Below are 11,418 nucleotides of genomic sequence, written 5' to 3'. Positions count from 1 at the left end.
GTGGGAGGGGAGTGGAGCCTTAGGGGTTAGAGCAAGAGGGGGAGGGGGCTGGAAGTCAAGACTCCTGGGTTCCATCCCCAGCTCTGGGATGTTCTGGATTTGTGCCTGTGGTTACGGATTTCCTTTGGCTTAAAATAAAGATCACAGGTCTGCGCCCCGGAGGCCACATCTGGTCGGCCCAGGAGGCAGCTGGGGGACGAGCCCCTTAGGAGATGTCCTTTCCCCATGTAGGGAGCTCTCCCTGGGGAAGGCTGTTACTTCATGGCGTCCCTTCCTTCGAGGCTGTCTCAAATGGAGGTGGGGGGAGACGCTGGATGGAGGTCGGAATGGGGCAGACGGACTGCGGACAGCTGGGCTTAGAGGAGACGGCTCTGGAATGGGGAGGAGGAATTGTCATTATTAGCCTAGGAAGAGGTCAGGGACTTCCCCAGAAGAGCTTGGTATCTCCCGCCACTGCACCCGAGCCGACCCATGGGCCTATGTATCGTGGTATCTCCCCACTCCCTTCTGAGGCCAGTTCAGATCAATGTCCCCCGTCTAGTGCTACCATCACTAAGGGGGATCTAGCCCTGGGTCCTCAACTGCCTGCTCTACCGGCTCCCACTAGGGGGCGCCAGTTTTGGTGGGACCTATTCCTGGAGGTTTCATCACAGGACCTAATCCTTAATTACAGCTGCATCTTTAATAGGCTCCAGGACAATCGGCCACCAGAGCTCCCGCCTGCAGCCCTCGTCTCAGGGCTACTGAGCAATCGGATGGTGGGGAGGAGACAACAGGAGCTTACATGGGGGAGGGCGAAAAAAACTCCAGACCCAAGCAGCTGACTCCAATTAGCCAATCCTCTCAAAGGCTGCTGGGAGGGGGTCTATATAAACCAGACCTAACTCATTCAGACCCACCTCCACCTCCGGGAACCTCCTGCGGCTCCAGGACGCTCCAGGGGTGCTGCCTTCTAAGCTCAGCTCGGAAGGCAGCAGCACAGCAATGAGGGTGGCAATCCGGTGCCCCCCTGCCTGCCCCCACAGTTACAACACCATGATACTTCAGACACAAACATCTCAAAACATGAAACTGACTAATGTTCAAATCCTGTGGCCATGAAATTGACCAGAATGGACAGTGAATTTGGTAGGGCCCTAATTATGGGGCAAGAGACTTTGGGTGCAGAGGAGGGTGAGCTGAAGGGTGCTACCCCCCTTTCATAAGTGACCCTCCTTTCTCCCTGGTGTCCTTTCCTCTTCCCCTCTTTCTGTGGGGGTCAGGTCATCCTAGTCCACCAGATGATGGCTTAGTGACACTTGGGGTTTAGCTGGAGAGCCAGTGCTCATCTGCTGAACTCCCTGGGGCAGCTGGGCAGGAGCGGCTCCAGGCCCCAGCACGCCAAGCACGTGCTTGGGGATGCAAGCCGCGGGGGGCGCTCTGCCGGTCGCCGGGAGACCAGCAGACCGGCAGAGCGCTCCCTGCGGCGTGCCACCGTGCTTGGGGCGGCGAAATGGCTAGAGCCGCCCCTGCAGCCGGGAAGCCCTCAGGCCCCAGGAATCCTCACTGCCACGAGGGGTGCCCCAAACTCAGCCTATGCCCCCTCCCCTTCCCCTAAAGCTTTACCCTGAAAAAGAAGAAACATCCTGTGCAGCCCATAATAGTGACAGCAGCCACCGCGAGCGAGATCAGGATAATGCCCCAGGATTCCAGCGGTTTCTTTCCTGGATCTTGCGTGGTGGAGGCTGTACCTACAGGGGGAAAGACAATTAGAGAGATGCCACATATACCTGGTCCCCACAGAGGGACCTGCTAACACAGGGAGGAGGGAATGGTGATGTCGGGGGCGGGACACAGTTAATGGTGCATTTGAAATATGATTAATTTAACATATTTGGGTTTTTTAACCTTAAGTAGGCTCTCAAAAATGTTTAATATCCTCAATGGTCAAATTAAGTCAAGCAATATCTATAACCCTTAACTGTTATTTTAATGAAGTTTTTGGTTTCAGAATTTCCTTAGTTTGTTTTAAATTATAAACCTTAAAAATAATAGCAGCACCAGTGCTTTTATAATAATAAAATCTAGCTCTGTTATCGTGCTTTAATCAGTAGATTTCAAAGTACTTTGCAAGGGAGGGCTGTATCATTTTATAGATGGAGAAACTGAGGCACGGAGGGGACGTAACTAGCCTCGTATCCTGTCTTCCGACAGAGCCAATGCCAGGTGCCCCAGAGGGAATGAACAGAACAGGTGATCATCAAGTGATCCATCCCCTGGTGCCCATTCCCCTGAAAATCACTTGGGAAATGTAGACTGAGAAGATTGAGTTGTGGAGTGACGCTCGCCATCTTGGCTGACACACCGAGGATTGAACCGGGGATCTCCAAAGCATGCGCTGCTATAGCTTGAACTAAAGAGACAATGCTCCAGAGAGGTGACTTTAAGAGTCCCGTATCTCCTGAGGATCCGACACAGAGCAGGGAGACCCCTAGCAACAGCTCACCTGTATGTTACATGTGTGACCTACAACATGATGTATTGGGAAAATCTTACAGACACCGATCACCTCTCACTTTGGAGACAAAGGAGGCGGGTGGTTCTCCGTATGTGGCACAGTGGTGTCTGTTTCTGCTGTGGGCATGGTGGTAGCATTGATTTCTACCTTGCAAGGGTTTGTGCTGGTCAATATGGGCGTGATGGCATTACCAGTGGCTGTTGGTGGTGTTGTGGTGCCATTGGACACTCCTGGCACGGTGATATTGGTGGTGATGGCTGGAGGCATTTTGCTGCTGTTGGTGACCTCATCCCGTATCGTGGTGCTGGTGGTGACTTGTATGGTTGCCGTGGGGCCATTGGTTGCCATGGTGTGGTTGGCTGATGCAGCGGTACCAGAGGCTGAAGAGAGAAGGACATCCCATTGGGAAGATGTTACTGAGCCAGAGACCCCGGCCTGTGGAGACTAGAGCTGGCTGGGAAAATGGGAGGATTTTTGCATGGAAACTTCAGGTATTTTTTGGGAAAAAAAAATTCTTAGATTCTGAAATGATGCTGGGATGGTTATGGGAATTGTAGTTCAAGTGCTTCATGTCCCCTATTCTCCTCAATATGCTGCACTCCCTGGTTGGACTACAACTCCCATGTGGCACCGTGGTGTCCTGTCATGACCGCAGTGCATCATGGCAGATGTAGTCATACATGAAGGCCGGTCCATAGAGGAGAATGGAACCAAAAGGCACCCAAACTGCAAATCCAGGAGGCACCATCATGACATTTTAGAAACAAAATATTTCAGATTTTTTTTCAACATGAAAAAACTTTTTTTCAGCTTAGTTTTTTTAAAAAAAAACCAATTTTTCCACACAGATGCTTTTTTCACAAAAAAAAAATCTTTCAGTTGAAACACAATTTTTTTTTCAAAAATGAATTACCATGGAAAACTTCCAACAAAGGTAGGTAATTCTGAGGGGTAAATGAAGGGGTATAATGGATGTTTGTTTCTCTCCAATTCTCTCTCTTCCATTTTGATTTATTTTATTTATCTCATGATTTTTCTTTTTTTCTTAAAAGCCCAGCTCCTGGAGCTCCTATGGTGATTATGGGCCTTACACAAACAGGGGAATCACATCCCCTAGCTTGTTGTGTAGATGTAAGAAAAAAAAAAGAAAAATTTTCTTTGCTTTTTTGTTTTTGAGTCTTGGGTGCATAATGAAACATCTACACTGAAGACTGAAACCAACATAATAAAACATAATAATAATTAAAAATATTTTAATATTATATTTTAAATATATATAATAAATATTATATAATATCAAATAATGGTTATTATAATAATAGGCCTGTAGTAGCTCTATAGGTTAAGCTAGGTTAAGCAGCTCTTGCCTGCTGGGGAAGAACAGCAGGGGAAGAACCAGCAGTTGTCACATTTTACCCAGAGTTCTTGCAGGCACAGTCTGGCAGGCACAGTCCACCCCATAACTTTATAATTGTTATAAACTCAGATAATACCAGAACTCCTCTTTCAGGCTTTTTGCATTTGCATGTTGGGTGTTCTGTTCCTTTTCTTTCCTCTATTCAGGAACTGATGGAAAAAAGTTTGTTCTTAGTTTGGCTCAGCTGGTCTCTGGATTGCTTGGTTTGCAAATTGCAAAAGAGGATTGAGCCTCCTGAGCACTGCCTCATTTCTGTTCCCCCTGAGCCCATCCCCTGATCCTTTTGATCCACTTCTTGCCTTGACCTTGTTTTTCCTGAGCCTGTGTGGCCTGCTTCCTACCGTTAGAGACTAGCACCAATGAATGCCGCCAATGAATGCTTTTTCTAATTTTTTTGGGGTTAGAATTTTAGTATACATTTTACATCCTCTGGGGCTAGCTGGACCTAGGACTGGGAGGAGGGGAGGACCTAGACAGTGGGGATGGTCCCCGTGGGACCGACAAGATGTTCCCCTCCAGATCCTTTCGAGGGGGGTGCTGGGGCAGGGGAGAGGGGGGAGTCAGTACTCAGGCAGTGGAGCCCGTGGTGGCAGTGTCTCGGTGGTGGTGTGCCCAGGTGGCAGGTGCGGGTGGGGGGATGGTTGTGGCTGGTGGGGTGGCAGGCAACAGGTGGTGGTGGTGGTGGCGCAAGAGTGTTCAGTGATGCTCGTGCAGTGTGATGGGTGATGGCCCCTGGGTCTGGTGGTCATCGTGCCCGGTGTGCGCCATGGCTAAGCTACGGGTGCCAGTGGGGGCCCATACTGGTTGCAGTCAGCTGGAAGGTTACTGTTGGGTGCTGCTGCTGGTAGGGACAAAAACAGGAGGGACATCTGGGTTCCTAAGTTGGGGAGCAGCTGGGGAGAGACTCCGGCTGCAAAAATGGAGGGAGGGCGCTGAGCTTTTTCATTTGCCAAAAAACCTGAAATATTTTGATTCTGGAATGGCTCCAATGCCTCATGTGAGTCATAGTTCAGGTGCTTCATGCCTCTATTTTCTCTATGGCTGGGCTCCTTGGGGCTCCCAAATCCTATGGGGCTGAGCTTGCCCAGATGAAGTCCAGCTACTCATGCCAGACTGGCAGTGAATGGGGGAAGAGGACCAGAGGAGGAGAATGAGGACTTGAGGGAGGACCAAACCTTCTTGACCACAAAGAAAGTTCAACAGAATTGAAACATTTTTAATTCTTAATTTGAAATTTTTTTTTCAATTCTGTTTTGGGAAAAAAAATTGTTTTTCTTTTCATTCAAAAAAAATTTTTTGGTTTCTTCTTTATGCTTTCTGATCACTTTTGTTTTTTTTTTTTTTTTTTTTTGGTTTTGGTTTTGTGATTTCCTCTTTTTTTTTTTTTTTTTTTACCTCCTTTCCAAGAACTTTAAATTGTTTTATTTTTAAAAAAATGACAAAACTAAAAAAAAAAACTGAACAGACACCAAAACCAACACTTCTTTCTTTCCACTCACTTTGAATTTTCCCATCAAAGCATGAATTTTCAGATTCTCAGATGACACTTTCTCCATCTCTCATCTTTTGACCAAATCCCTTTGATGGGAGAAACTCATCTCATAATACTGGTCAACTCATCAGTTCACTGGCAGGGCACTGGGTGGTTTCCCTGGCTTCTATTACCACGAGTTTCTAGGCTCGTGATAAGGGGAGTAGCAGGAATTCACTGAACCGCTGAGATCTGGACCTGCCACTTGCAGCCTTCCAGGATGCAAGAGGCTTCTAGAATCAGCCTTAGCAAGGTGCTTCTAAGATCACGGAGTTAGAAATCCCTTCTCTCCTCCAGCCCTGGTCTGAAATTCCTGCCCTCATCCCTGAAGGTGTTCTCTGACACATACTCCACCCTCCACCACAGTAGAACCACCAGACTGGTCCTGTCCTCTCCTTCACCACTGGAGATCCCCTGTCATCAGCAACCCACATGTTAACAGACCTCCCACCCTTTGGGAAGTGTTGAAACGTCCCCAACCCACCCCTGGGAATCCTCCCTGTGGAGAGGGAAATGTCTGATCCTCACCCTCAGAGATCCAGGAGTGTTCTGGGGCCAGCCAGGCAGGGGGATTAGGGCCAGACAGATGGGCTGGGGGCTTCTCATGGGGGGGGGGGGAGAAGGTCTTGGGGAGTTGAATTCAGTCTTCTGAGAATTGGAAGTCTGCTGAGAATCAGGAGTCTTGGGATCTGTTCTTGGTTAAATAATTTTTGTCAACCTAAATTACTGTCCCTTGGTATTTTTGTCATTTTTATTTTTTTTTTTTTTAATTTTTTCTTTTTCTTGCAATTTTTTTTTATTATGGAATTTATTTTTTTAACACTCTTTTATTTATCCTTATCATTTAAATTATAATTTTCTTAGATTTTTTCAAATGACATCCCTTTAAATCCTCAGTGTGAATTGGTATTTTAAAAATGGTGTGTTAAGCAACAATGCATGTGTGTGTCTGGTGGAAGAACGGCCTAAATTTTCATGAATGAAGATGTGTTTCATGATGCTGGATGGTCAGTCCACTGTCTGGTGGGGTGACGGCCTAAATTTGTGAGAATGACCAAGTATGGAAGTGATGGTGATGGCCTTGGGGGTCCAATGAGTTGGTCAGATTCAGGAAGTGATTTTGCTGAGAAATCAGGCTAAAGTCATAAGAACGGCCATATGGGGTCAGACCAATGGTCCATCTAGCCCAGTGTCCTGTCTTACGACATTGGCCAGTGCCAGGTGCCCCAGAGGGAATGAACAGAAGAGGTAATTAGCAAGTGATCCATCCCCTGTTGCCTGTTCCCCTGAAAATCACTTGGGAAATGTAGACTGAGAAGATTGAGTTGTGGAGTGACGCTCGCCATCTCGGCTGACACACTGGGGCTTGAACTGGGGATCTCCAAAGCATGTGCTGCTATAGCTTGAGCTAAAGGGACAATGCTCTGGACAGGTGGCTTTAAGAGTCCTGTATCTGCTGAAGATCCGACACAGAGTGGGGAGAACCCTAGCAGCCGCTCAACTCTGGGTTACATATGGAACCTACAAAATGATGTGTTGGGAAAACCTTACAGACAGAGATTGCCTCCCGCTTTGGAGACAAAGGAGGCAGGTGGTTCTCTGTACGTGGCACAGTGGTGTCTGTTTCTGCTGTGGGCATAGTGGTAGCATTGATTTCTACCTTGCAAGGGTTTGTGCTGGTCAATATGGGCGTGATGGCATTACCAGTGGCTGTTGGTGGTGCCGTGGTGCTGTTGGACACTTCTGGCACGGTGGTGTTGGTGGTGATGGCTGGAGGCATTTTGCTGCTGTTTGTGACCTCATCCCGTATCGTGGTGCTGGTGGTGACTTGTATGGTTGCCGTGGGGCCATCGGTTGCCATGGTGTGGTTGGTTGATGCAGCGGTACCAGAGGCTGAAGAGAGAAGGACATCCCATTGGGAAGATGTTACTGAGCCAGAGACCCCGGGCTGTGGAGACTAGAGCTGGCTGGGAAAATGGGAGGATTTTTGCATGGAAACTTCAGGTATTTTGGGGGAAAAAAATAAAATTCTTAGATCCTGAAATGATGCTGGGATGGTTATGGGAATTGTAGTTCAAGTGCTTCATGTCCCCTATTCTCCTCAATATGCTGCGCTCCCTGGTTGGACTACAACTCCCATGTGGCACCGTGGTGTCCTGTCATGACCACAGTGCATCATGGCAGATGTAGTCATACGTGAAAGCCTGTCCATAGAGGAGAATGGAACCATGAGGCACCCAAACTGCAAATCTAGGAGACACCACCATGACATTTTAGAAACAAAATATTTCAGATTTTTGCCTCAACATGAAAAACTTTGTTTTCAGCTTGGTTTTTTGATAAAAAAACCCATCAATTTTCCACACAGATGCTTTTCACAAAAAAGAAAAATCTTTCGGTTGAAAACATAATTTTCTTTCAAAAATGAATTACCGTGGAAAACTTTCCAACCGGAGGTAATTCTGAGGGGTAAATTCTGAAGGGGTAATTTCCACTGACGTTTCAACAATGTGCTCTCTCCACCTCTCATGATTTTATTTACAAGTCTCATGATATTTGCTATTGTTCTTAAAAGCCCAGCTCCTGGAGTGATTATGGGAGACGTTTGGCCTTACACAAACAGGGGAATCACATCCCTAGCTTGTTGTGTAGATGTAGCCTAAAAAGAACCCGACATCTTTGCTTTTAAATTCTTTGGAAGGGTTGGGCTTGACGAGTCTACAAAACAGACTGAAAGATCGGTGGACCAATAATTATTAATAACAATTAACACATTAATAATTAATATTTTATTATATATAAAATAAATATTATAATAATCAAATAATGGTTATTATAATAATAACCAATAATCTGCGGCCTGTAGCTCTGTAGGTTAAGCAGCTCTCTGCTGCCATCTGTTGGTGAACAGGGGGAAGAACAGCCATGGTGCCGCTTTATTTGCATAAGCATTCTACCCAGAGTTCTTGCAGGCACAGTCTGGGAGCCACCATAACTTGTTATATCCTCGGATAATACCTAAAGGCAGAGAACTCCTCCCTCGGGAGTTTTACATGAGTAGCTGAGGTAGCTTTGTGGCTGTTCTTTCCCCCTATTCAGGAACTGATGGGAATAGAAAGTTCTTTGTTCTCTAGAGATGCTGGGCAGCTGTTTTGCAAGATTGCAAAATCTATTTGAGGTAGCTGAGAGATCCTGCTCTGCCGTACCCCTGTGCCATTCCCTGCTCCGCCACAGCCTTCCTCCGTGACCTTGAGCAAGTCACTGAGTCTGTGGCTCAGTTTCCCCATCTGTAAAATAGGGAGACTAGCACCTCGTTAGTACGCCAATGAATGCCACTTATGAGGTTTTTGGTCTAAGAATTTTCCTAGCTGGGGCTGTAACAGCTTTACAGCCTCTGAGGATGGGACCTAGAGCTGGGGGAGGGACCCATGGGTGACCCACAGAATGATCTGTCGGGGGAACCTTAGTGTCTCCGATTGCATCCAGCCCTGGGGACAAAGGAGAGGGGTTTCTTCTCAGTACCTGGTGCAGTGGAGCCCGTTCCCGCTGCCGATATGGTGGTGGCAGTGTCTCGTGCCCAGGAGGGGTTGGTGTTGGTCGGGGCGGATGTGGCAGCGTTGCTGGTGACTGCTGGTGGCGACAGGGTCACGTTAGACGTTTCCGGTGCAGTGGTGTTGGTGATGGCTGGAGGCGTCTGGGTGATGAAGGTGGCCTCATTCGGTGCCATGGTGCTGTTGGTGACTTGTACGGTTGCCATGGGGCCATCAGTAACTGTCAGCGGTGCTGTGTTGAGGTTGGCTGGTGCAGTGGTGCTGGTGGCTAAAAAGACAGGGACATCTCGTTGGGAAGGTGTTACTGAGCAGGGTTGGGGAGACTCAAGCTGGTTGGGAAAATGGGAGCTTTTTGGAGGGTGATTTCAACTTTTTTGCCCAAAAAACCTGAAATATTTTGATTCTGAAATGGCGCCGGAATGCCTCATGTGGGTCGTAGTTCAGGTGCTTCATGCCCCTATTTTCCTCTATAGGCTGGGCTCCTTGGGGGACCTACAACTCCCATGAGCTCCCAAGCTTGCCCATCCTGGCTGCAGTGCATCATGGGAGATGAAGTCCGTATGGGGAGCTCAGTCCATAGAGGAGAATGAGGCCTTCAGGGGGCCAAACTTCAACTTCCACGAGACACTGCAACAGCAATTCAGAATTGAAATATTTTTAATTGTCTTTTTCAGCATTGTGTTTTTTCAATGAAAAATCAAACCCAAATGTTTTTCATCACAGTAAAATAAATTATTCCCTTTCATAGTGCAACTGATCACTTTGGTTTTGGTTTTTGACTTTCACTTTTGGAATTGGTGAGGTGATTCCTCTCTCTTTTTTTTAATTTTTTTTACCTCCTGCCCATGAAAAAAATATTTGGTGTTTTATTTTTAAAAAAATGAGAACAAAACTAAAAATTCAGTTGGAACAGACACCAAACCATTTCCTCTTTCCTTTCACTTTGAATTTTCCCATCAAAGCATTGGAGGGAAAAGACTCTCAGATGACACTTTCCCCATCAAATTCCGTTTGACCAAATCCCTCTTTGATGGGAGAAACTCTTGGATCATAATAATTCCGATCGTCTCAATTCACTGGGCAGGTCACTGGGTGGTTTCCTGTCACTTATTTCCACGAGTCTCTCTAGGCTCGTGATAAGGGAGTAGCAAGAATTCACTGAATGTTGCTTAGATCAATACCACAACTTGCCGCTCTCTTCTGGGTCGTACCTTGAGCCTTCACCCAGATGCAAGAGGCTTCTAGAATCAGCCTTAGCAAGGTGAGGTTCCTGGTGCAGGGGAAGGTCAGAAATTCCTGCCCCTCCCTCCCTTCCCACCCTGGAGTGACACCTAGAAAGGAGTGACTGGATATGTCACCACTTCACGCAGCCCCTGTCCAATACATCACCATCCCCTGCAGTCTGTTCTCCAGGGTTCCTACTGTTCGAAGTTTCCCTTGGGGAGAAAACTCCACATGCTAACAGACCTCCCACCCCCTTGGGAAATGTCTGATCCAGCCGGGAAATGTATCCAATCTCATCCCATTGCTTCGGGAGTGTTTAGATTCCAGCCAGGACTCCTGGGTTCAATTCTCTGGGGGCAGGCAGGTGGGGCAGTGGATATAGGAGAGGATGGGGCTTGAAGTCCAGGACTCCTGGACTCTGTTCCTAACTCTGGGAGGGGAGTGGGTTAGAGCCGGGTGGGGGAGGGGAAGGGCTGGGTGTCAGGACTCGTGGGTTCTTTCCCTGGCTCTGGGAGGCGAGTGGGGTCTAGTGGGTTAGAGAAGGTGGGCTGGGAGTCAGGACTACTGGATCCAGTTGCTAGAGGAGGGGTGTGATCCTGGCAGTCAGGATGCCTGGGTTCTCTTCTGTGCTCTCTCTCTCTGCGACCTAATCCCACCCTGATCTGTGCCTTACGGTCCCCACCTTCAGAACACTCCTGACAGCAGGATGCAATTAATTATCCCCCCTGCTGGCCCCGGCTCGCCCACCCCAGCCTGGCACCTGAGCGACCTACCTGCTAAGCGCAGCCAGAAAACAAAGAAGCGCAGAAGCATTGTTCCGGGGGGGCAGAGATCGGCTTCCCTCGGGATGCTCTGTGCCCCTGGGTTCTGTCCCGGCCGGCTGGCAGCCCCGCTGTATTTGTAAGGGCTCTGGACTGATGCGGTGTGTTCCTGAGATAGCCCTGCCTACATTCCCCCCACATGTGTCTTCTCTAAGGTGTGTCTTTCCCGATTCCCCGCAAACACCTGAAAGAGGAGGAAACGGCCAAAAGAATATGGTATCGGAATGTGTCATCTCCATTTCCAGCTGGATTAACACCGGTGACAGATGCTGGCGGGGATCCCAACACCGGTATATACAGTGATTGCTTCAGCCGGGGCTGAAATGCGGCCGCCTCTGGGGTGGGGCAGCTGGGGAACAGCCGCGCAGCTTCACCCA

At 48.2% G+C, this 11,418-nt stretch overlaps 1 protein-coding gene across 1 annotated transcript; it reads right to left on the bottom strand.

Annotated features, from left to right (window-relative positions):
• Nucleotides 1-2,551: 2,551 nt before the first annotated feature.
• On the bottom strand, nucleotides 2,552-11,033 carry LOC120383465 (mucin-2-like). Its single transcript, XM_039501624.1, has 4 exons — nucleotides 10,994-11,033; nucleotides 8,968-9,264; nucleotides 7,150-7,338; nucleotides 2,552-2,877 (listed from the first exon to the last, which is right to left on the bottom strand). The coding sequence occupies exons 1-4, from the start codon at nucleotides 11,031-11,033 to the stop codon at nucleotides 2,552-2,554; spliced, it is 852 nt and encodes a 283-aa protein (XP_039357558.1).
• Nucleotides 11,034-11,418: the final 385 nt, after the last annotated feature.

This window comes from Mauremys reevesii, linkage group 15 (assembly GCF_016161935.1).
Source record: "Mauremys reevesii isolate NIE-2019 linkage group 15, ASM1616193v1, whole genome shotgun sequence".
Taxonomy (NCBI): domain Eukaryota; kingdom Metazoa; phylum Chordata; order Testudines; family Geoemydidae; genus Mauremys; species Mauremys reevesii.
Note: the sequence above shows the minus strand (reverse complement) of the source record. Positions and strands in the feature narration are given on the sequence as shown.